The sequence below is a fragment of the Paramormyrops kingsleyae genome, chromosome 23 (genome assembly GCF_048594095.1).
Source record: "Paramormyrops kingsleyae isolate MSU_618 chromosome 23, PKINGS_0.4, whole genome shotgun sequence".
NCBI classification, from domain to species: domain Eukaryota; kingdom Metazoa; phylum Chordata; class Actinopteri; order Osteoglossiformes; family Mormyridae; genus Paramormyrops; species Paramormyrops kingsleyae.
Window position 1 is genome coordinate 12009224 of NC_132819.1, and position 26141 is coordinate 12035364.

General features: G+C 46.4%; 1 protein-coding gene and 1 long non-coding RNA gene across 2 annotated transcripts; one reads left to right on the plus strand and one right to left on the minus strand.

Moving 5' to 3' along the window:
- Window positions 1–846: 846 nt before the first annotated feature.
- LOC111832790 (thrombospondin-3a-like) lies at window positions 847–18637 on the minus strand. Its single transcript, XM_023790479.2, has 23 exons — window positions 18405–18637; window positions 14333–14539; window positions 12296–12549; window positions 11053–11155; window positions 10305–10331; window positions 9917–9999; window positions 9658–9709; window positions 9363–9511; window positions 9058–9198; window positions 8644–8718; window positions 8323–8475; window positions 8083–8193; window positions 7851–7958; window positions 7219–7378; window positions 7018–7136; window positions 6160–6212; window positions 5342–5535; window positions 4892–5070; window positions 4672–4720; window positions 4381–4577; window positions 4002–4174; window positions 1777–1916; window positions 847–1641 (listed from the first exon to the last, which is right to left on the minus strand). The coding sequence occupies exons 1-23, from the start codon at window positions 18493–18495 to the stop codon at window positions 1598–1600; spliced, it is 2862 nt and encodes a 953-aa protein (XP_023646247.1). The 5' UTR covers window positions 18496–18637; the 3' UTR covers window positions 847–1597.
- On the plus strand, window positions 11068–25991 carry LOC111832791 (uncharacterized). The gene is made up of 3 exons (XR_002835593.2): window positions 11068–11255; window positions 16946–17168; window positions 25648–25991. It is a non-coding gene; the product is annotated as an uncharacterized lncRNA (long non-coding RNA).
- The last annotated feature ends 150 nt before the right edge of the window (window positions 25992–26141 follow it).

Genomic DNA, 26141 nt, shown 5'->3' on the forward strand with positions numbered 1-26141 from the left:
GAAGCTTTAGGTCACTGTGGTATTTAAGACTAATTGGTGTCCCTCTGTTGTCAATAATGTGTGAATTCATTGGTCACATGTTAAATTGAGAAACCAGGAGGACAAAACGGTACAGCCTTGGTGAGTTTTGGTGGCAAAAGTTAGAGACAGAGGGCTGTGTGGTACCAATGAAGAGTAGTTAAAACAAGTAGCCCAATCAATTTAAAGCCTCTGCATCAAATGGAAAGTGTTGACTATTGGGTAACCAATTAGTTTACAGCCAACCTCCCAACAGACCGTACAATCAGAATATGATCATTTCCCAATGCCTTTCAATATCCATTTCTGTTAAAATAATGAATATTCGAGGTCACTAGTAATAAGTTATACTAATTGTAATACTTTCTTATTATTCAGAGTTGAATATTTGGTAACACTTCATAATGCATTTATAGAACATTCATAAGCAGCATGCAAGTACACCTTAACATCCTAACATCCCTTAACAGCTTTAATATACATTAATAACAAACATTACATGATTATACAATTATAATGTTTGTTATTATTATATAATGTTTGTTATTAATGTATATCACAGCTGTTAAGGGATGTTAGGATGTTAAGGTATACATACATGATATTTATGAATGTTTTATGAATACTTAATGAATACATTATGAAGGTGCAGTTAATCATTACCAAATATTTTACAAGTTGAAATTTTAATCAGATGTTATTTCTTACTGAACCTCCTTCCTTGGCATAGCAGAGGTCCCCTTGGGAGGCGTGACACTGTCTATTTCTGCCCAGTTACTCCAGAAACATATTTGCTTCCTTTAACTGGAATTCAAAAATGGCAGAAGCTGAGCAGTTGGGTCTTTATTACAGTTGACTTACAAGCATCATGGTGTCTTCTGTAGAATGCAGGTTACATCCTCACTTCAGACAACATAGAGAGATAGATCCAGCTGCATGAGCCCCAGCTTACAAAAAGAGCTTAACGATATTGTATCCCTTTTTGGAATAAAATGTTACATGACAATTGTCTTAAATTGTTGGACATTCGTATCTTGAGTTTCTTTTAGCCAAATGGATTAAGACTTGTGTTGGTTTACATCAAATTAAGTATTTTCCTCTAGGAATTTTGTAGCAGATGTTCTAGTGAAATCATGTTCACGGGACATTCAGATGGTAAACCAGTTTGGGACGTGCGTCTTGGGGCACTTTGATGGGGGTGGTTAGTGTGGTTCATCCCTGAAGTAGACACATTAACACACAGGCTTATCACTCGTCTAATCCGTGGCACACTGGCACACAAACCCCGCCTTCATACAGATGCCATACAGGATAACATCGACAGACAGGTATACTCACGCCTACATGTAGACACGTATTATCCCCTTACATACACACACACACATATAAAAAAACACTGACCCCATACCAGCAGTCATACTACACAGATAAACACCCAAACCACACATACACAAACACTTCTCCTATACAAATCTACACACAGATACTCTGCCAGACGGTGGTTGTGCTGGAATTGCCTCCAGGGCGGCGCCAGAGAGCTGTTGCCCCCTCGGTCACACTCCTCACACAAGGAGGCCGTCTAGGCTTGTGTGCGGTACAAGCTAAAGCTGTCCGGCACAGTGTCTGAGCGGAGGGAAAATAAACAGGAATGAGCTCCATGAGAGAAGGATTTCACACGTGTCTTACAGGCCAGCTGTAGATTTGCTTTTTCCAGCTGCTGAGCGCACGGCGTTGCGTGTGCATGAGTGACGGATTTACCGTTGCAGCGGTAGCGTAGGTTGGACCAGATGATGTTTTCCTGGGAGAAGCAGAAGACCCCCAGCCGGCCACCCCTCATCGTCGTGTCAATCACCATGCCCGAATCGGCAACCACTGCCATCCCTTCATACAGCTGCACCCTGCACAGTGACAGGCAGGCCATCCAATCAGAATCAAGGGGGAGGGTCTATTAAGAAGAAGGAGCGAATCCCGTCAAAGGACAGGCGTCAACTGAATGAATGAATATGTGAATAAATGAACGTGCCTCCCCTGGTCTGTCACAGAGCTACACAGGACAGCTGTCTTGTGCTTCGAGGGGGGTGGGGGTTCCTTAATAACCACTATGGAGAGCCGGGTAGCTCCCAGGTCTTGCCATGTCGTCGGGGGAATGCTGGGATCTGAGCCGAATGCCAAGCAGAGCCACTCTGTGGGGCTTTGACAGAGCACGGCCACTGCACAAAGCAGCAGACCCAGCCCAGTGAGGCCAAATAAGGCCCCCCCCCATCTGCTGGCTTTGTGTTTGCTTGTGTGTGAGAGAGAGAACGGGAGTTCAGGCTGAACCTCATGGCATCTGGTAGCTGAATAAATAGCGGTTAGACACCATGTTTCTTTCATTCTTTTCCTCCCTCCATCTTGATGCTCCATCATTCCTAAAATCCTTTCCCTGCCTTTTATACCATAGGTCCATCAGATGAGGGTATTCATCCATGGCCCCCCACCCAAACTATGCCCCCCCGCTCAGCTCCCTATCACACCCTCCCGCACTGTACCTCTGCTCTGCGCCAGCCCACCCTGGATCTGCATATGAACAGACGCCACGCAAATTCCTACTGAAGATCCCGTCGGCATGGCAACAAGGACAATGACCTGCTGGGAGTTGGGGGCGTCTTTTGTCAATTTTTAGAGGTTTGGGAAGAAAACTATGGAGAAGAACTGGGGGGAACCGGCTCCTCTCGAAGCATAACTCATCCTCTCACCTGAAAACAACATCAGCAAGTGAACCAACTACAGCGTCCTCTAGTGTTGGGTTGCTGGCTGCACAATTTATACCCAAGAGAATATTTTGAGAAAGACCAAAGACATACAACATATGGTGTGGGTTCATAATGAGAAGCCCATACAAATAAATTAATGGTTCACCTCTATGATCAGTGCTGAGCAGAATTGTCCATTCGAAGGCCCTGTTTACACCGGATTTTAAAATGCGTCTTGGGTGATCAGATAATAAGTAGACAGCCAGATGTGTTTGTTATGTGTCTCCAAGGTGTCTGGCTGACCACTTGTGTTACTGCCCCACGCAGTTATTGTAACGTCCCTATCGGGGACAGGCTAACCTGGGGGGGCGGGGCCTTGACACTGCAAAGAAAATTAGGTCAAATGCCAAACGAGTGGTTTAAGGCATCGGATGACGACGCGTCACCAAACACTCATTTTAAGACCAAGTGTAAACAGGTCTAAAGTCTGCACCTGTTTCAGCAAATATAGAATCACTCCAGGTCTGACTGGTCCAGGCCGTCCCCGTTCATGCTTGCATCTCGAATCTTGTTGGTACCCTTAATTCTGGGGGGGGGGGGGGGGTGCACTACCAGGAGTTCAGACTCCAGACAATATAATTTTCGATGACACACAAAAGCCCTGTCACCAGGCTAAGGTCACGACCTATGGAGAAGATTGCTCCTATCAGGCGACAAATGAAGTTTCTCCACAGGGCTGCCAGGAACACTCTCTAAGACCACGTGAGGCATTTGGGTGCCACCTGGTAGCTCCCAAGGTAGCTGTTCTGGGCGTGTCCCACTGGACGGAACCCCTGGGGAACAACCAGAACATGTTGGAGGGATTCTTTCTCCCTGCTGGCTTGAAAACATCTGGGGAAATCCTGAGTGAGCTGGAGACGGTGGCCTTGGAGAGAGAGGCTTGGTGAGACCTTCTCAGTATGCGGCCACCATGATCCTCAGCAGGAGATGCATGGAGAGAAGAAATAAATTTGGTTTTCCCTGCTAAATTATAAATTAGAGTATGGCTAATCCTGCATATAATAAACTGGTAAATAAAGAAAGTAATTCTGACCCTGAGGAATGTACAGATTTACCACACTCAACAGTATTTTGACATCCTTAGTCAATGTGAGACACAGGTAGCAGGCATCATCAGCACCGAGAATGGGGTGGATGTAGATTTCAGAGGCACGGCATGGGCGGAGCACAGGGAGCGGAGGGAGGGGTCACCTGATGTAGCCGACCTGGGGCCGGTGGTTCAGCTGCCAACGGTAAGAGGTTTTGTCCCTCCAGCCCACGTTGCGGGGGTCCTTCCAAAGCAGCTTCACCTCGCCATTGGTGTTGCCCGTATGCCACAGGGCATTTCGCAGGAACTCGCCCGGCCCGGTGCGGGACTTCACTGCCTGTGGAAACAAGCCCGGCAGCCATTCCGGCTCAGCGCCCTGCCGCTTTGTGGATCAGTGGGCACTGCATGGTCAGCTTGATCACAGAAACAGGGAAAGGCCAGCTGATGACAGCGGGCGGATTCATCCAGACGGGAAGCATAGAGAGAGCCAGGGGCAGCCTCATCAGCCCGGTACTTTTAGCCTTAATTGAGCAGGTTGGGTACCTTGAGCTGCAGGCCGGGTTCCGCCATGGCGCGGAAGGGCAGCAGCTGCCAGTAGGCCTGCTCTGTCTGCTTCCACATGACCACGTAGAAGCTGGATGAGTCCTGGTAGCCGAAGATGAAGCCCACGTAGTCGTCGTCTGTCACCGTGTTGATGTGGAAGGTGCCCTCGAAGTCAACTCCGTTGAAGGCCGTGTAGCCTTGTAAGGGGAAACGAGGGACAAATTGGGAAGGGAGGAGAGAGAGGAAAAGCCTGTGTAGGGATAAAAACTGGGGGTGGGAAATCGTGCTTACCCACGGCCAAGCCAGGATCACTATTCATGGTCTGGACAATCTCCATGCCCTGTGGTACAATGCAATACATCTTAGCAAGAAACAATTCATTTGTATGTCCATTATATTACAGGATCAAAGAGAACCTTTTCTTAGGAGGTATAAAGTAGGTTTTAATGAAAGGAAGGCCAGCGCTCAGCTGAGGGTTCAAAGCAAACTGCCCCGGAGCGGAGAACATCACCTGGTTAAGAACCACCCAGCTGGGGTCGATCTGCGCGTCACCCTCGGGGTCCAAGATCACTGTCTGGTAGGACCTGAAATCGGTCACCGTGACCTCAGCGCTCTCGGGACACACGTCGACCACGTCCAGCACCATGTCATTGTCAAAGTCCTCCTCACACACGTCCCCAACACCATCACCTGAGAAGGATGCAGGACAGTGCGTGCGTGCGTGTGTCTGACAATGGAACAGACTAAAACTCTCACAGTGCAGGGATTTCAGAGGACGTTCAAACGCATCGCAAATAGCTACTCGCAAATTTTAGTCCTTCGTTTCAAGACCTTCCGATGCTTGATCCTAACCTGAAGTCTAACATGGGCAGCTACTGTGGTCTGGATCACTGCACAGAAGACCGAAAGGTGGAAGGGGGTGAGTTTTACAGCTCATGCCAAGGCCGAGTCGGGGGCTAACCGTCAGAGTCCTTCTGGTTGGGGTTGGGGATCAGGCGGCAGTTATCTGGCCCGGGGCCGCCGTAGTCGGGGATCCCGTCATTGTCATCGTCCTCATCACATTCGTCCCCGATGCCGTCGTTGTCGGAGTCCAGCTGAGAGCTGTTCGGCACCTCAGGACAGTTGTCACGTGAGTTCTGGAGCCCGTCGCCATCGCTGGAGGGAACAGCGTGACAACTTTGAACAGAGAGTTGGTGTATAGCCCTGGTCATTTGGTCTTATAGGTATTCAAACATTTATAATGTTCATTGTTTTCTGCTACAATTGTAATTACTGGCAATAGATGGCGGGTTTCTTTGCAGTAAATGGGTTAGAGCATTACTGGTTTTTATCCCTTTAATAACGGTCTGTGCCACAGCAGAGGCAGAATGAAAGGAAACGTATGCCTGTTCCTGAGGAATATGCGGCCCTTATGCATGAAGCCGGCATTCTTTGGAATAAGTAGCATAAGTGGTAACTGGTAATTTTCTAATTCAGCTAAATTATATGCAATTAAGCCTTGTTAGCTCCAGCAGAACATAGACCTGTTAATTGAGGGGACTGTACACACACCTGGAAATGACATGATCCCACTGCAGTCATTAAAGACATATTCATTCAATTCATTATGTGTGTGTGTGTGCATGTGTGTGTGTGTGTGTGTGTGTGTGTGCGTGTGTGTGCGTGTGTGCGCGTGTGTGTGTGCGTGTGTGCGTGCGTGTGTGCGTGCGTGCGTGTGTGTGTGTGTGTGTGTGTGTGTGCCACCAGCAGGGGGCAGCACCAGCAGCAGCTCAGACTCACTAGTCCAGGTTTGTGTCGCACACATCTCCCACCAAGTCGTTGTCGATGTCCGTCTGGGGGGGTGGAGACAGTATGAGCTGCCAGTATGATAACCTTGAGTTTACTGTGAATTTACCATGTTATTTATTGTTGACTTTGTGTTTATTCAGCGTTTAATATGTGTTTATCTGGTATTAACTCTGTGTCCATACTGTTTACATAGGTGTAATTAGCCTTTGTTTTACCTGATAACTGCCCATGATTCCTATGTATTTATCCTGTTTACTTTCTGTTTACTCTGCTTATACTCTGTGATTAGCCTGTGTTGCCTGTGTACACAAGGACACATTGTATTTTCCCTTTCTTTACCTTTTGTTTACTCTGTGTTTGCTCCATGTTTGCTGTTTTTAGTCAATTTCCTCTTTTTTCTCTGTGATTGCTCTGTTTTCACTTCGTGTTTGCTCTGTTTTTAGTCTATTTGCTCTGCTTTTACTGTGTTTGCTCTGTTTTTAGTCTATTTGCTCTGTTTTCACTGTGTTTGCTCTGTTTTTAGTCTATTTGCTCTGCTTTTACTGTGTTTGCTCTGTGTTTCCACTCTGTGTTTGCTCCATGTTTGCTCTGTTTTTAGTCAATTTGCTCTTTTTTCTCTGTGATTGCTCTGTTTTCACTTCGTGTTTGCTCTGTTTTTAGTCTATTTGCTCTGCTTTTACTGTGTTTGCTCTGTGTTTCCACTCTGTGTTTGCGCTGTGTTTCCACTCTGTGTCTGCGCTGTGTTTTCTTTGCTTATGCCAGGTGTTTCCCAGAATTCTCCTTAACTGCAGCGGTACGCTGACGCTCTGGCACACTGCCCTGCCCGCCCTCCTGCCCCCCACCTCTGACCTGCGTGGGGTTGCTGGCCTCAGGGCAGCTGTCGCAGGCATCGCCCACGCCGTCACTATCCCGGTCCGTCTGCATGGGGTTGGGTACACGGGGGCAGTTGTCCAGCACGTTGGGGATTCCTGCACAGAGGGGCCTCAGCGTCATGAGCGGCCCCCCCGCACTCCCCTGGGGAGGGGGGGGGTTCCAGCCGATGCGCTTTACCGTCCCCGTCGATGTCGTTGTCACACATGTCTCCTTCCCCATTGCCATCGGTGTCCTTCTGGTCGCCGTTAGCAACATTGGGGCAGTTGTCACAAGCGTCACCGAATGAGTCGGTGTCCGAGTTCTGCTGGTCCTTGTTGGGCGTCAGCCGGCAGTTGTCCTGGAAAACAAACAGGGCTGAGGGCTGATGTCACGGGATTGAGGGCGTGGTCAGCCTGGATCATGCTGGTGTTCCACGGAAAACAGGCAGAGTATATACAGTTTTACATAAAACTGTATATATTATTTGCATAAAAAGGGGTGCGACAAAAGGATTTTGGATCACATTAGAACAAAAGCACATGATCACAGCGACTTTCATACAAATAAGCATCAACATTCATTTTTAAAGGAAGCACTTGTTCCTGAGACAGTGACATCACCGCCCAGCCCTTAACCCCGACTACTTGGAGGCTGGCTCAGCTTCTGCAGTTATAAGCTAAATAGCTAAATAGATCAGCTAAATAGATGCGAAATAAATTATATACTGTACATATATATATATAGACACACACAGCACACCGGGCAAGCAGATAAAGCCCAAAAACAGAGGAGGAGAAAAAACCTTAAGAAAGACCCCTTCAGAGACACACCTCCACATTCTTTATGCCGTCTCCATCAGCATCCTCGTCACACTGGTCACCGACCCCGTCGCTGTCTGTGTCCTCCTGGCCTGAGTTTGGCGTCTGAGGGCAGTTGTCCTGCATGGGGGAGGGACAAGCAGCCTTTGAGGACAGCTCTGGCAAACAGGGAGCTCACATGTATTAAAGACGGCAGCACTCCAGTGAAGGTCTGGGTTCGACAGCGAGCCATGAGGTCACCCACCGGCTTGCAGTGCTTGTCATTGTCTATGCAGGGCAGAGACTCGTCTGGGTAGCCATCCAGGTCTGTGTCAGGCCCACAGGTGTTCCCGTTTCCTGCCCAGCCTACATTGCACTGGAACGGGAATCAAAGAGGAGAATTGGCCCAAAGCATCAAGAGGAGAGCAATCGCGACTGGCCACTGTCATGTACTACACTCAGACGTGGAATGTGATTGGTCCTGCAGCTGGAGGAATGTGCTCACCACGCAGGACACCTCCCCACTGCGCTCAATGAGGCAGTGTGCATTGACATCACAGGGGTCATAGCCGAGTGTGGAGCAGGACCTCTGGGGGAAGCAGCCTGTTAATTGGTTACCCGCAAAGCCTGCCTTGCAGGGGCCACACTTATAGGATCCCTAGGAAAGAGAGAGTGGGCGGGGGGGGGGGGGGGGTAGTGAGGGGTTTTCTTACAGTGCTGAATGGCTGCACTGCATCAACTGTGCATCAGATCCAGTTCATTAAAGTGAAGTGGAACCGAGGTGTCTTGGGCTGGTTTGGACGAGCTGCCTCGTACTGGGACTCACCACAGTGTTAATGCATATGGAGTTGGGCACACATGCGCCGCTGCCATTCACACACTCGTCAACGTCTGAGCACTCCTGCAGAGACCAGGGGAAGTCACGTGGTGAGGTCACGTGATGAAGTCGTGTGATGATGTCATGTGCTGAGGTCAGACAGTGTAAATGACAGGTGCTGTAATCTCCTACCCCTTCTAAACAAAATTCCCAAAACAATTCAGAAAGAATTAAAAAAAACAGCATGTTCATGTTATACAGTAATACATGTTTAAGAAAAACACAATAGAGGAGGGAAAATGACAATAGAGGAAAACCGTTTTAGGAGAAAAAAGCTGCTGGACCACCTGGCTGCTCATGCCCCCCCCCCCCCCCAAGTGGGGGCTGAAATGGGGATCCCAGTACAGCGGGGAGGGGCCTAACCTGCTTGTGGATCTTGGCGAACTCCAGCCCCACTCCAGTGACGGGGGGGCCCGTGAACCCGGGCGGGCAGGGCTGACAGGAGAAGCCTGGGGCTGAGTTCACACAGGCTGCTGCGGAGAAGCAGGGCTGCACCAGGGAGCACTGTGTGACAGGGGAGGGGGACAGGCCCGGGTAAATGGGGGGGGGGGGGGTAACCGAGGGGATGAGGGGAGGGGGACAGGCTCCAGTAAAGGGGGGGGTAAAGGAAGGGGTTAGGGGAGTGGTATGGAGAGGAGGCAACTAATCCAAGCCCACTGCTGTCATACCTCGTCCGCGTCCTGGCAGTGTGTGCCATTACCCATCATGCCCTCAGGGCAGGGCCCGCAGCGGTACCCTGGGTAGTCCAGCGTCTCCATGCAGGACACGCCCTGGTAGCAGGGGCTGGGCAGGCAGCGAGAGTGGGGCTCGTGGAAGCCTGGAAGGAGGGGGAGCACATGAGAGCAGAGTGCGGCATGCTGGGGGCCACGGTGGGCCCTCTCGGTATCCTGCTGTGGCCCTCTGATGCCAAGAGAGCAGCGGCTAGAGAGCCCAGGTGGGCCCTGGTGTGACTCCTGCACTCACCGCACACTTGGCACTCCAGGATAGTGTTTCTGATGAGCGACATCTCCTTCACCTGCGGAGGACACAGAGCAGGTCAGGACCGCCGGGCCCTTAGACTCACCTGCACACTGACCTAACACTGCTAACCCAGAAGGCTAATATCCACACCAAGGTAACCCTGACACCCAAAGCCCCACAAAGTTAACATCACATACCTAAACCGCTCCTGGCTAACCCAGAAGGCTAACCACACACCGCTAACCCCAGAGCCAAGTCTCACCTGTTCTCTGATATCCTGCCTCAGCTCGCCAAGGATCTGGTTAAAGATGATCAGCTGGCCTATCAGAGCCTTGGTGTGGTCACCTAAACCGCACTCAGATGAAAGGCACCCAGTGTAACATCAGCAGATATCCCACACCAGAGGAAAACAGAAAAGTAAGCTAAAAGTGTATTCTGTATCCATCAGGGCAGGCAGTCCGCAGTGAGCTATCAATCAATCAGTTAGCCAGCTTATTTCTACAGCTTTTCAAAGTCAAGCAAGCTGACAATGCGAGGTAGATCAAGGTACGGAAAGAAAGGCAAAGGCAGACAGAGGACTGTGTGACCTGCCCTCCCTCTGCAGTACAGACAGTGGGTGGTGCGAGAAAAGTCAGGCAGCTCATACTCACCCAGGATGGAGTTCAGCTCGCTGCCCCCTGCAGGGCGAACAGTATAGAGGTCATCAGCATGCTGGTACACTCGTGTACCAAGAAGCCTGCCTACATAATGCTTTATTCATCACTGCTTGTGAAGTGTGACGCTGTACTAACTCAGCTGCTCACTGCATATGCACATACAGCGAAATGCAAATTTGGCAGAGCTAATGTGAAATGTTATGGCACGGGGGGCTAATGTAAGGCAGTCAGCATTACAAGTGGCAATCACATCACCTACACATTTTTAAATGTGTCGCTCAGTTTTTAAAATGAGTATCACCATGTAATGCATATTATCACCACTAGATGGTGTAAACGTCCTCCATTTTTATATTGTTTTTTTCATTTAAAGGAGTCTGACTCATAGATAAGTTTAAAGACCTCTTTCCAAAGGCATGAAGTTATTATTTATTATTAAACATCACTATATATATATATATATATATATATATATATATATATAGAGAGAGAGAGAGAGAGAGAGAGAGAGAGAGAGAGATGTAATAGCTCGGGTAAACTTGAGAAAAAATACTTAATTTACAAATCTGGTAACAATATTTCATTTGTGTCCGCAATCCACCTGGTTCATTTTGGTTGTTTAACTGTGGCAGCCGTACTGTGAGAATGACAGACTCCTCAGCGGCCGCGATGAGCTCCGGTTTAACCCGAGTCTCCGGCGGTCGGGGGCAGGAGTGCATCTCTGCGTGTGTGACTCACTCACCCGAGATGTGCTGCGATGAGTCACCTTGGAAAGGGCAGTCCATCAGAATGCCCGCTTTGGCCAGTGAGCCCCCCAGAGCCATTTTCAGAGACTCCACGGATCCCTTAATGAAGCCACACAAAGACACGCATCACAGCTGGATAACGTCAGACCGACGCAGGTCACGCAGGACCCTGTCACTGTCTGCCGATTGGCAGTAAAAGGTGAGCAAAGGGCTGAGGTGGGATGTTGGATAGACCATGTGCTCCCAGCGGCCGCTCTGTGCTCCGCTGGCCGCTCTGAGTCATTATGGACAGCAGCAGACTGAGTGACAGGGGCAGGCTGAGACAGAGGTAGCCAGATCTGCTAAATGCGAAATGTCAGAATGACCAGTAGACTTTAGCAATGTTCTTTTGTATCATCAGTATTAACAGCTAACAACAAAATAACAAGCATGAAAACATTCACTGCATCGGCAACATGAACTGCATAATGAAATACTGATTGCCAAGGGAACCCATGACAGCAAACATGGCACCGTGCTTAGAACCTGAGAGCTGTTGACACCTACAAGCGCTAACGACTGCAAACTTTCATGTTTTGAAATTACAAGACTATTTGTGAGGGAGATATGGTGGTGCAGTGGTTAGCACTGCTGCCTTACAGCTAAAAGGTCCTGGGTTCAATCCCAGGTCCTTTCTGTGTGGAGTTTGCACGCTCGCCTCATGTTCGTGTGGGTTTTTGCCGGGGACTCCGTGTCTAGATTGGCCCTGTAGTGTGTTGGTTCCCAGGATAGGCTCCACGACCCCAGCGGGGAATAAGTGATTCTGATAATGGATGGATGGAAAATCACTTGTGTTGGGCAGTGGCATCTGTATTTTTTGACGAGGTATAAGCATGGGCCCTTAAAACTGCATTACCGCCAACCACCAGAGGGGGTGCTGATGCAACCTTTAGCACCCCTAAGTCCAGCGCTACTGTCCACTGGGGCCTGCTGGGATCACAGGGGCTTGGGGAGGCAAGTAAGTTAGTTTAAACTGTATGCAGCACCTGGTGTGAAAAGGAAAACTGTCTATAGCTGTCAAACTGATTTTGGCCAATAGGAGCTCATTTTGAGGGCTGCAGAAGTCATATGACCACTGCGCCCAGTAACTGTGCCTTTATTGGCATGTATGATATGAGAAGGCGAAGTATGGAGACACATGACACCTGCTCTGGCAAACACAGCACAGCCCAGCCGCCCCTGGCCTCCCCAGCGCGTCACCTGTAATCTTGCGTAAGCTTTGTGGCCATTGCGGATGTCCACGGCTTCTCCATTGGGGGGCAGAGGCACTGGCAGGGGGTGTCCGTGGCTGGAGTCGGCCAGCCTGCAGTTGACGTACAGCTGCAGCTGGAGGTTGTCCCGCCGGAGGCCGCCGATGTGCAGGATGGCGGAGTGGCTGCGGCCATCGGCCAGGTTGGTGCCCTGCAGGTTGACCGTGTGCAGCTTGCCATCCTCACGCGTGTAGCGCACCAGCACTGGGAGGGGGAAAGGAGAAGAGTCAGGGGACCTGGTCAGACAACAGGGGGCAGCCATGGCGGACGGAGAAACCCAGACGAATGCAGGGGCTCGGCTCCAGTACTTGTGTCTGATTACTGATTATTATCTTCCTTTTCGGGTGATTTTACGCTGTAAACACAACGCAAAATGAAGCACAAGCACAGTAAGCAGGATATCAGAGTCCAAAGACAGAATGCAGATAAGAAGGAGACTCTTCATTCATTCAAACCGCCACATACTCCCATGCCACACTAAGATAAATATTCTCACCCACGCCAAACCCAATTCTGCGGACACAGATGTAAGAGAGAACAGCGCTAGCAGTTCACTTCCTGACATTTCTGACTTGCTGTTAACCTCACTTTTATGTCACAGGAGGAAGAAATTTTAATTATTATTATACATATTTTGGGAAAATACTTAATTCAAATATTTGAAAACGACCTGTGTGTCGCATCATTCATAAAGAATTGTGCCATTATTTTACATCTTTAAAATGTACGAAGAAACCTTGCGATCAAAATCTTTTGAAATGTCTTGTTCGAATGTTAGATCAATGGTTCAATTAAGTTTATATATATTTTTTTTAAATCACACATGCGCAGAATGCGTGGGAGGACAATGTGCTAAAACGAGACATGCACAGTGTATAAGAACTAATCGGTTTGCTGCATGGGTACAAAATCTTTGTGCTGCAAGCATTCAACGGCAAAATACAGTGGTACCTCAGTTCTCAAACTCATTAGAACTCGAATTTCTTAAAAGTCGAACCAACCAGTTCGAAAAAAAAATTACCTAGAACTCGATCTGAATCTCAGAAGTCAAACCGTGAACGCCGACTTAAGATAACTTGTACGCGCGGGGAAATGAGTCACGCGGCACGTCTCTCAGCAGAAACAAGGGGTAACACTTCAGTCTCAGCCTCGCATTCGCTGTGATAGCATCGTGCATGTTTACACTAGCTGAATACATATATTTAGACAGTAAAAATACATTTCGACAATGATAGACAGTAACAGTAATTATTATTATATAAAATATATTTTAAAATAAATATTTCTCATTAATTATTTTAATATTAATAATAAACCATTAATACATTTAATTATAATAATATTGTCGTGCCGAGCGGGGACGGAACAGAGACAAAGGCGCAGACGTCAGGGTATCGGGGAATACGGGGTTTAATTACAGGTAAGGCAGGCAAAACGCAGACGGACAATACAATGACACAAACTGAAACGCGTACTAAATACAGAGGACTAATGACAACAACCAGAAACAGCTGATCACACGGGGATTCCACACGGGGTTAACGAGGGGGCGTGGCACATGGAAGGAGCGGACGATCGGGGCAGGACGCATTTTTTTTTTTAAACTTTACACATTGTTTGGATACATTTATTTTCTTACTTTACAAATTACTATTTTGCTAAATGTTCTTAGATGTGTTTAGTACAGTATATGCTCTTCTTGTTTTATCCAGTTCATTTTGTGTTTAGATGCTAAAAAAAAACATATTTAGGTGTAATTTTGGGGGGCCAGGAACCAATTAATTGGTTTTCCATTATTTCTTATGGGGAAAATTCGATCAGAACTCGAACTTTTTAGGATTCGACCCGGAGTTCTGAACGGATTAAGTTCGAGTTCTGAGGTACCGCTGTAGTACATTTACATCAATCTCGTCATAAGCGTACATGCATGCCTGTATGTTCATGGAGACACGCGTGAGGATGGGGGTGTAGGTTTACAGGTGCCCACCCTTGTTGATCTTGCCCATGACGGCCAACTCCAGGTACTTCCTGTTGTCCTGTTTGCCGTAAAGGCCCAGCAGGACGCCCCCCAGCTTGGGGGGCAGGCGGAATGTGGACACGATGTAGATGTCGCTGACCGTGTCCAGGGCGCTTGCCAGCCTCTCCACTGCCACGGCACTCTGCTTGGCATCGCTCAGCGTCAGCAGGTCAATCACTGCGGGGGGGGGGGGGGGGAAGGCACACAGGGGACAGGGGTGGGGGGTCAGAGACGAGAAGGGGCAGACATGTCTAATGCTGCATTCCATTTATCTCAGAGGTCGGCGCTGGGAATGACGTCACACCCTAGTTAACCGTGATCCAGTACAATAAGTCAGAAAGCCGTAATTTAGCAATATCAGTTCTATCCAAGTTCACTGTCAGCCATTGTTAGCAATATCAGTTAATAACCACGCATTACACAGTATTTTGCACATAAAAGCACTGTGGCAGCATGTCCAGAAATAGCAGTTGGACAGTACTGTGTATATGACTGATTATAAAGACACAAATAATAAATTAGTGCTAATAAACAGCATATAACTACAGCTTTCACTTCTGTTGATAAAGGGGGCAGCCATCTTGAATTCTGAGGTCGGGATCGTTGAGGTTCCTCCGACTTTCTGAGTTCTCAGTTCTCAGTTCTGAACTTCAGGCAGCGTTCCAGTTAAAATTTGACTAGAAACAAAAATTCTGACTTCCGAGTTCAAAAGGAACACACCATGAGAAGCATGGGGGTTGTTTGGTTTTTGAGGGAAAAGACCCCCTCATCCTTGTTGTAATGAGCAGAGGTTAGCAGATAATGCTCCACGACCCCAGGCTGATGAGAGCAAGGTCCCCACAAGGGCGACTAGGAGGTCCCCACAAGGGCGACTAGGAGGTCCCCACAAGGGCGACTAGGAGGTCCCCACAAGGGCGACTAGGAGGTCCCAAGCAGGGGACCAGTTACAGGCGTCTGGTTTATCTGGGAACCTGGGAAATTTGACTGGGCCTATAACCATGGATATTACCTATAAGTGGTAACAATTTATGTCTCAACATTCATTAGATAGCAACCTTTTAAATAATTAATTTTTTTTTACATTGTTGGATCAAATTTGAGGAATCAAAAAATTGTTTCTTTTTATCTCCGTCTCACACCCAACAAAGGCTAATAAAAACGGCCACATGTGCAATATTCAATAAACAGCTCGATGAGTGGTTTACTTTGACTGTCTCAAACTCAACAAAATAAAACTTCATTTAAAACCAGAACAAGTACACAGAGCAGGTACTGAAGACCGGGTCTTGGATACGCTCCGCATAGCCTAGCTTCCATCTGTATGTAAATGTAGTGCAACGATAAAATGTGTTATTCACTTTCCATCTGTATGTAAATGTAGTGCAACGATAAAATGTGTTATTCACTTCAAACTCTAATGTGCGCATATACTGCTGACATCCAGGACTGACTTCTGTGGAGTATTTTACTGATTAAACCAAAAATGCTGTTTTATTTAAACAGGTTCTTTGAACCATCAGTAGTGAATGGTGTAGCTGGGACATGGACATCTATACTGATGCCAGAGTCATCCCGTTATTGCAGACCTATCACAATTAAGGCCATACTCATACTATTATTCTACCATACTGCTACTATACTCTTACTGTCATTACATCAACACCCCTACTGCTACTGTAGCAATACTGTTCCTATATTCATACTCCTACTCTACCAAGCTACTGCTGCTGTACTCATAGTGTTACTGATGCTTGACCTTTCATATTTTCATATTTATTGGCAAAACTACACAGGCAGAAGCTATTCCTTGCGACATATACACGCAGCCAAGATGATTTACCGTCCTTATTAATTACTCCCTGGAAATAGCAAAGAGCATAGTCAGGGAAAACACCAACATTCCTTACGGTTCTTTTGCAGTTTTAATACTGTGAAGCAGAACTTCCTGAACCAAACAGCAAAAAGGTCCAGTGAAAATTAGTCCAGTGAGACAGCTGTTCAGTTTGCCCCAATTAAACGCCTCATGTTGGGAGTCTTGCAGTGTGGCACCGGGCAGAAAGGGGGGAACAGGCAGCTACAAACTCAGGCCTCGTTTCCACCAACACAGAGCTGGTGCTGGGCTGGTTCTCACCTATTGAGAACCACCCTGCATTTCCATCAGTTTTGAAAAAGAACAGAACAGAAATCTTAAAGGTGGAAGTGAAAGTAAAGGTTAATCTGTATTTTGTTTTTGGATTTATTCTGCCGAACCAAAACCAATATTTCTTGAGTATGACTCATTGCACCCTGTCTCCATTAGTAATGTTACCCCCATAACCCCCATCTGCCCAGGAGGCTTAGGCTCCATGCCTGAGCACTTTCCCTGACTCCTCCTCATATATCACCCTCTCCCCCGCTCGCCATCTTATTCTCTCCTGCGTTCTCACCCTGCCTCTGCTCACAGTTACACCTCCTGACCCGTGGCTGAAACCCAAAGCTCTGTGGCATGTGGTGGGGGGTGGGTGGGTAACACAACAATGGCTCCTTGCGGAGCACAGGTCTGCGATGACCAGGCCGTCTCCTCCCCCCTCCTCTCTGTCCCAGGCACACAGGCATGGAGAAGCAGAGGTGAAGAGCAGAGAAGGCAGGAAACACCATCTACCCCACAGTGACGCCAACCAGACGATGGGACCCAGGAGAGTCCAACGGAGCAAATGTAACAGAAGCATTGTCTGAGAAGGCTGCCCTTCAACCATAAATATCAGCTGGAATGCAGCTAAAGATGCTCAAATCAACCGGAGTATATAGTTACACACAAAAAAATAAGGTCAGTCTAGTCCCTGAGGCAACATCTTCTGTTCAATAATCAGCAGGAAACTTAAACTGACACTCTGGACCTGAGGAGCGTTGATTCTGCCCATGAACCAAACCCTGGGTGTTATGGTCATGTTTTGGCAAAAGCCAATAGGGAGTGTCTGCAAAGTCTGTAGCTTCACCAAACTTGTCAGAGGAACCATTTGGACAAGTTATTCCGTGGTATTTTGTCTTAATCTTTGGGGAAATGTGCCCGTGCATTTATACATTTCTTACATTTTTTTCACAGCAAATAACATGCATGCGATGTAAAGCCATCCAGAAAACAATCCAAAGTTTCCTCGACTGTGTCCCTCCTAGAAGACAGACATTCAGGCACCATCTGGAGATATTTATGCAGTCTGTGGGCACGGTTTTTACTAGACGTATCCCAAAAAATGGGAATGCCGTTACTCCAAATGAATTACATCTCAATAAAAAGCCAGAACTTAAACTACAGGCCAGATATGCAAGTCTGAATTAAAAGGTGAGCAAAAAAGCTAGATGGGTTTTGATCAGTATTTTCACCGTATCTGCCAGCTTCTACGTTCTGTCGGCTATATTTCCTTTCTGACTAGTCAGCATGGCCAGATCCCCTTCCTCCGTTTTCTACAGGGACTCTCGGGGTTCAGCGCAGCACAGCGGTCGGTCTTTTTGATCTGCCTCGTCTCTGTGCATCAGATTAGCCGCGTCACACTGAGCAACTTTTGTTCGCCTAACCTTAAGGAGCCTTTCTTTAAGTGTGCCGTATAATGTAGCATAAATTACATTAAAATTGGTTCTCAAAGCCGCGCACGTGGGAAATCAGGAGATCGATTCCCTGGGTTTTGCATGCAGCGAATAAAACAGATTTAATTGATTCATTGATTTATATATACTAACTAAAAAAGTACAGTTAAAATGCATAAACATATAAATAGCCTAGTGAAAGAGTATGGGTTAGTGATTGTCATGTGTAATAGGTTTTAATTATAATACAGCGTGCAATAGGTTATAATAATCACCGGTTCGTTTGAGGAATGGAGGTCTTTTCAGTTTCTCCTAAAAACTTTTTCATGACATAACCATTTAACTCTGCAAACAGTACGATCCTCAACTACCAAGTCACATGAACGAAAATACAATTTTGCGAAGACTTTCTGCTCGTAACGTGGAGGTGCATGCACTATAAAATGAAATTAAATATTTCAGTCTAATAATTACTCCTTACCTTGCGGGTCTGACATCGCGCACGTATAAATAAGCAGCGATGCGGAGACACTGAGTAAAACTGGAAAGCGTTGCATTAAGATCGCACTCATCCCTTGCGAGCATCCAAAAAATAATTATAACTATTGAAAATAAGTGAATAGGGAAATGGCCACCTGTTGGTTTCGGATGGCTTAAAACACCGTGGAAGGGAAAAGGGTAAAAAGCGAGGAGTGTTCCACACCGCGGCGCTCGTTTCACTGTCCTAAGAAAGGCGCTGAGGCGGGTCTGTCTGTCATTATCATGATGGCTTCACAGCGCTCATTGACGGATTACTCTAATGGGCGTGCTGGGACTGTTCTTTCATTAAACTAGTTCATTATCAATGTAGATTTATGAAATTTTAATATTAAATAGCACATATATTGATGCGAGACGGAAATGTGTATTTTTTAAGAAATGCAATGCAACTGGTTTACCGTGGACAACAACGTGTTTATACAGTTTTTCTTATCTCACTTTCTTATCTTGAATTGCCATTGTTTATATTTCCATATGCCCATTTTAACTTAGTTTAATTTTTATTTGTTATTTCTTGGTATTGTTATTTAGCCGTGTTTTACATTTTCGTGTTTCCATTCTTTGTATTGTAAGTATTGCATTGTTTGCGAACAGTCATACGCAAAGGTTTTTGAAATAGCTTCGTGCATGTGCTGGTTATGTGTAACTTACATTTAATCTAACCTTAATGTTCACTTAAGCGAGTTCGGCTACTGAATATAACAAAGCACGATCAATAGCAGAAAACAGAACCTGAAGCTTCCGGGAAGATTAAAAATTCCTTGCTTGAAAGGTTTTTTAACCGGAGGGTGTTTTGTCTGATTACAGCAAAACAGAGAATCTCAGTCTACAAAAATCTCTTCATTTATCTTAAGTTACCTAAAAAATCAAACAATAGTTAAACATAGATAGGATTATTCATAACTGTACTTAGTATTGATAACTGGTTGTAGAAATACCCACCCATCTGGTTATATGACTGTAAATTGCATAAAACTGGTTGAATGGGAACCTGTGGACTTTTAAGCCACATTGTCCTAAGGGTAAGCCAGCCTCATACACAATTACATTCATATGTGTGAGGTCCTGGATTCATGCTCTGTATGTGTGAGGTCCTCGATTCATGCTCTGTATGCGTGAGGTCCTCGATTCATGCTCTGTATGTGTGAGGTCCTGGATTCATGCTCTGTATGCGTGAGGTCCTGGATTCATGCTCTGTATGTGTGAGGTCCTGGATTCATGCTCTGTATGCGTGAGGTCCTCGATTCATGCTCTGTATGTGTGAGGTCCTCGATTCATGCTCTGTATGTGTGAGGTCCTCGATTCATGCTCTGTACAGTATGTGTGAGGTCCTCGATTCATGCTCTGTATGTGTGAGGGCCAGTGTTTTTCAACCCGGCCCTTTTGGGCCTCCAGAGGGTCCATGTTTTTGCTTCCTCCCAGTGCAACAATGTGTACTCTCTGGCAGGGAGCAAAAAAATGGACCCTCTGGAGGCCCAAAAGGGCCGGGTTGAAAAACACTGGCCTAATGAATTAGGCTCTAGCCTCTTAAACCAGGCATTATGGGTTTGAGCCCCATACAGCAGGTCAGGAATCTTTGCCTGTGATCAGAAGGTTGCTAGTTTGAATCCCATGGATGGCTGAAGAGAAACGGTTAACTCGCTGAAGAGAAACGGTTGACCCTGTGCTCAGACCCCAAGCTTTGCTGTCACCTGTATATGTGTGTCTGCCTTAAGGAAGAGCGAGATGGGATATGCGGAAACGAAAGCATTCCAATTCACCTGTACTTCTACAAATGGCAGATAAGGTTAATTTTATTGTTCAGTTATACTCTGTTAGTCGCTAGATCATCAAGCATTGCAAAGTATCATCAGCAACTAATACTCCGGAATGAGTTGTATTAGAAAGCAGAGACCCCAAAGCCAGCGATGGGCAGCAGTCGGGCGAGGACACCCTGAACACGCAGCCGTGCCAGTGCTGCTGCTGACGGAGGCACAATGTCCCCTTTGCAAGCGGCACTATATGTACCCTGGCTTAGCTACAGACAGAGATCTCCCTACAAAGACCACTGAAAAGCCCAATGGAAAGCCTGAGCATCTGGAGAGATAATAATACTACTACTACTACTACTACTACTAATAATAATAATAATAATAATAGATGCTTTATCGAACCATGTGGGGAAATTCTCTTTACGCCTCCCCCAACTTGCTCTCTGTAAGTGAGATCTAGCTGGCCATGAAGGGCAGCCACCCATAGCAGCAGCCAGGGAGCTGGGGGTTAAGGGCCTCGCTCAAGGACCCACAGGCGTGACGAAAGACGTGACAAAAGTTGAAGGCGCTTTCAGTTTAATACAGAATTGCTCTATTGCTTTGAGTAGGTAATAAGGTCTGAACTTTAGCCTGCTGGCTTCATGCACACAGCCCCTTGTTTCGCTGAGAGGCGTCTTAGACCAACCCGGAGGTCATGGATCTGCAATAAGTGTCTTTTTCTCCTGTGGATTACTGTGCATTTCCACACACGTCGTCCTGCTAAACTCTTATGAAAATGTGTTAAATGCTTCAAGAGATTCAATAAGGCCTAAGACATCAAATTAAAGGCTACAGATACAACTGTTTCACCGACGCTATACAAGAGCAACAGTCGATGCTCCACACAGGTGAAGCTGATACAAATGAAGCCTAATTTTCCTTGTCACCAAGGTGCATCCTCAGTGACGAGAGGGATGTGTTTGGTGACATCCACTACAGAATGTTTCAATTATCGTTACGCTGTAACTATCTCTACGCAGCTACAGGATCAGGTCACATGTGGGGCATCTGGGACTCGGGTTTCAGTTCTGAGATTTCCGCTTTGCGGGTCCATGGGAGTCATAGAGTTGGGTGAGCATGATGTTGAATGACACAAAATGGGGGAGACAGCACAATTAACATAGACACCCCCTCCCCCCAGCCTCAGGCTCACATTCGAAAGTGTTTTGCCTATAATTGAGGTGCCAAGTTCACACTAACCTTCTTGACTGACAGATCCCTACTGAACATGTAAGATAAGCTCTTGTCAGGTGATGGCCGAGAGCAGGGGTCTCCAAGCTCCACTCCTGAGGAGCTCAGCTTAGCTCCCTCCCTGTTCCACCACACCTGATTCAACTCAAGAAATGAGTGATAATTAACAGAGAACTTGAATCAGGTGCGTTAAATGAGGGGAAAACCTAAAATGTGCAGGGTAGGGGCTCCCCAGGGTAGGGGCTCCCCAGGGTAGGGGCTCCCCAGGACTGGACTTGGAGACCCCTCCATAGAGAGACTTGCTCCTAGTTACAGGAAGACAAACACTGAATACACAGCTATCCTGCAGACAGCTACACTTCTGTCTGGTTTTGCTGCAGGTTGGTTGGTAAGGGCACCAATGCCCTGTCTCTCAGTGCCCAAGCAGCTCCCCACCAAAATGGAAAGACGCGCCAAGGTTCAGTTACTCAAATGTCACTCACCCAGGCCCAGATGTGCACAACCATGAAAACAATCTTCCTGCCGCTTCAGATAACCTGCGCAAATATGTTTTAAGGAGTCAGTTTTCAGGTTTTTATAGCTGAATGGAAACAGTGCCTGAGGACGAGACGAAGCAGCCCAGACTGTGTGCTGCTGGTGTAGCGGCTGGTCTGATTGACGCCTGGGATGCAGTGACACGTAGGATAACTTCCAGGGCTCACCTCTCTTCAGGGAGATACCGCCACTGTGCAAAGTGGAACTTTGGCAAGGAGAGCAAAGGACCAATAAAAATTCTGGAAAATGGCTTGCATTTTTTTTATTATCAATGATCTGAAACCAAGGCAAAGATTACACCAATAAAAAAACAGTTAGAGGAAAAAAATAAGAACAGTCTCTATTTTGACAAAAAAAAAAAAAAACTTAGGTTCAAACTTTGAAGATTCCAACAACATATGAAAAATTGACCAAACTATTGGTCAATTACTGTGGAATTGGTGGATTTAGAATTTGGTGATCAGTGATCATTGTTGACACACCACAGCACACGACAATGAAATGTGTCCTCTGCATTTAACCCATATGTGACATTGTGACATAGCAGGGGGCAGCTAATTCACCACCCGGGGGGCAGTGCTTGGGGGCGGTACCTTACTACTCAGGGAGTTGAACCAGCAATCTGTGTGCATCCTGATCCATTAGGCCACCACTGCCCAGAAAAACAAGAGAGAATAATTTAATCAGAAGAGAATTGTTTTGGAGTAATTGGTTTGGATTTATTTTGTATCAGAGTAACTGTTCAGTGTTATCTGTGTATTGGGTGATGTAATCAATTAGTTCAGCTGTGTCAGTATTGGCATATTTCTGTTGCATCTGTTCAGTTGTTTAATTGTTTCATCATGTGTGTACAAGCAGCCCTTCATTAATGGTTACATATGTAAGCTATCAGCATTAATAGAGTTCCAAAGAGGCTGGAAAATCACAAAATTGTTTAACGTGGAAAGGGGAACATTCTCCAATAGAGAAATGAGACAGAACTACAAACGATTGGGTGCCGGCAGTAAAACTTATCGATTGGACATTTAATCTATGTGTCGTGATCAGCAGGGGACCCCCTACAATGCGGGGGTCTATTACAGTATTACTATCATTCAAATGATCGCATGACGGGAAATGACAGCCAAGCACACTGAGTCCCCGCACCATTCAATGAGATGTGGAGGGCACAGATGTCGGAGTAGAGGCAGGTCGCTTATTGATACAGGTTGTCGTCAAGTAGTGTGATGTCAGGAAAAGAACTGGGCAGCTGTATATGCTGGAAGTCAAGCGGCAATGTTCATCCATCTGTCCATTTTCTAACGGCTAGTCCTGATCAGAGGTCCTCGATGTTTCATGAAATTACAATGCTGAAAAAATGCTGAAGAGCCCAGTTCCACAGCCCAGATAAACTTTGTCAAAGAGCCGTGTGGATCAGGCACTTTGAAGTACGGGTGTGTGGACGGTCTGAGGTTCACGTCTGAAGCTGGTCCAGTCAGTCCTGTTTAAGGTGGTTTGTAGCACCATGGACATGATAACATGCATCTCAGGAGGAGGTAATTAAGTCAACCCATAACTGCAGCATGGTTTTGGGGATAACGCCCCTTCACTAAATTCAGATGCACCCTTAGAGACTTTGTTTGGGACCCAATGCTGTGGCCATTTCGATTAGGACTCTTGATGGTAGGTTGCCAGTTCAAATCCCTGGGTTGGCAGACTGATTTCATTGTTGGACGCTTCCGATTGCTCCAAGAACTGGCTGACTCTGCTCTCTCAGTCTTTTGTCTCTTTAGACAGAACGGCCACTAAAACCCTCCTAGGGTGACAGTGTGACGCATCAATCTGCAAGATGAAGCTGAATGTACAGTGAAGTGAGCATGTTTCATATGTAGGCAAACCCTGGGTTTGTGAAACATCCATTCATGCAAATAATGCGATTGAGCCAAAGGACATTTCTCACCCCAGCTTCTCCTCAGCTGGGATCTCAGCCTCAGCCCATTGTCCTCTCATTGGCCGCAGCCTAACTGATCCTGCATGCAGGTGATTCAAGGTCCAATTTAAGTTCTGCAGTCCAGCCACAATACCTACATCGTGGAGTGACAAGTATAGCAAGTGTAGCGTGGAGTGGCATGTGGTTCTGTGAGTAGAAGGTCACCAGTTAAAATCCTGCGACTGGGCCCATGAACAAGGTCCTTATGCCCCAGGACACTGGCAGACCCACCCTCACCTTCACATCTACTTTGCTAAATAAATAAAAGCTATCGACGGCAGGTCATTTATTTAGCATTATGTTTTATCCGTATATTTGCTTTAACTCAGTCATTTTTAGCTTATTATATATTTTTGTAGCCTACATGTCCCAGGTGCCTGGAATCTCGAAATGAGTTTGGCAGTTACAGCTGCCTTTTCATCTCTGCCAGAACAGAAGTGGAGGACAGGCAACAAACAACGCAGATGTTCTGGAGAAAGAGACAAGGAACAGGTCACTAATGGAGAGCTTTTCTTTTTTAAAACAAAACAGCAAAGGCTGCCAGTACATTCCTCTGGTCTCCCTTTGCAACCTCTGGATTAGCCAACGAAGGCAGTAACAAACCAGTCTACCCCCAGAAGACCTCATACTCTGAACTCACTGAAAGATTGTGCACTTTCTGGTCATTTCCGAGGTGTCATCCTTGTCTTAGAAGTTACACACCTCAACATCAAACAAGTGTCTGTATAGCAGTAGGTGCGTGGTTCAAATTAAACTTCTTGCATGATTCTTATGTTGTTGCTATTGTGCCCGTATGAAATGTTTACGGTCGACATTAATTGCTTACAGTAGTAATCGTAAAAAATAACCATGTTACTGATCGCTAATATGTATGCGAGTGCATGTCACTTGGGAAGTCGTGGTGCACACTGGAAAACAGGGCTCCCCCCGAAAGCCACTGTGCAAATCGAACCCTGGGTATATGTGAAGGAACACGGCGTTTGTTAACTTTTCAAACCATATGGTCTTCCTTGCATCCCTGCAACTGTGGTGCCGCCCTTATTCATCTAGGAGTCCCTATAATCAGCTGTGATACGGGAGACTTGGGGTCCTACAGCAAATAGACAGGAAAACAGCTGCTGTCAGTATTTACTGTTAAATCTGTTCTGTTGATGTGGCAGCATAAAATAAAGGGAAGGTATCCTTGAAGTACCGAGGTGCGGTACCTGGCTACGCTTCCCCGTCTCCCCCGATCCTTTCCCAGACTCCTCTGCTGGCCGACAGATCACAGGTCCCATTATTCTGTTGAAAGACACTCCGCACACGTGGGTCTTGAAAAGATCTTTAAGCTCCTTAGTCTAATCCCTCCCCAAATTTCGCCGGTCTCTGTCTCAATAGGTTACGGCTGGGGTGGGGGCACTAGGGCCAGGAATGCGAAGACCCCGCTGTCCGTGGGATTGCACTGAGACGCCACAGCTTGAAAAAAACGATATAATCAGGACTGAAGAACTTCACATGTGGAAACTGTTTAACGAAGCAACATTTGATCCAACTATCAGTGGATACTAGCCCCATAGGGAAAAAGGAGTTTTTTGTAATGTTAACAGAAATTTGTCCCCTTTGTACTACTTTTATGATGCTTTTATTTGTTTAGCACACCATAGATGATGCTACTGCCTTTTCACTGTAAAACTTCTGTGATTTGGAAATTCTTTCTATAGGCACTGGTTCCAGAAACTGTGTTTCCTGTCCAGCTGCATAGCAAACACAATTATTTGAAGCATTTTGGGGAAAGAGCCACAGGAGAGATGAAGGCCTCAAGACTGAAAGGCTGATGGGCACACTGCTTCTGCCGACGTAAGCAGGCAGGTCGTGGGTCTGCAGCTCTGATGGACGCCCTTTCACTCCTTTCACTACAGTATCTGCACCTGATCTGAGTCATCAGCAAACATGCATCTGAAGCTGATTTTCATTAAGGCCCTAATAAATTAAATCAAAAATCATTATTGAATGCACTGCTTGAAAATCCTCTATATGATTATCAATATTAAAGCATTTTGTTTTATTAAGGAGAAGAATTATGATGTAATAAAGGATATTTATCTTCACACACAAACAAACAAAGATGCTTGTGTAACATATATGTTATATATATTGTATATTGTAAGATATATGTAACATAGCAACCTTTTTTAGGTTCAGCACCATTGTGGAA

Bases quoted from the DNA above. Each gene is read 5' to 3' on its own strand.
- LOC111832790 (XM_023790479.2), bottom strand. From the start codon at position 18,495: ATGAGTGCGATCTTAATGCAACGCTTTCCAGTTTTACTCAGTGTCTCC. The intron at 12,550-14,332 runs GTGGGCACCTGT...TCCCCCTCCCAG, and splicing joins CATGGGCAAGATCAACAAGG to TGCTGGTGCGCTACACGCGT. The intron at 4,578-4,671 runs GTAAGCACGATT...TCCCCTTACAAG, and splicing joins TGATCCTGGCTTGGCCGTGG to GCTACACGGCCTTCAACGGA.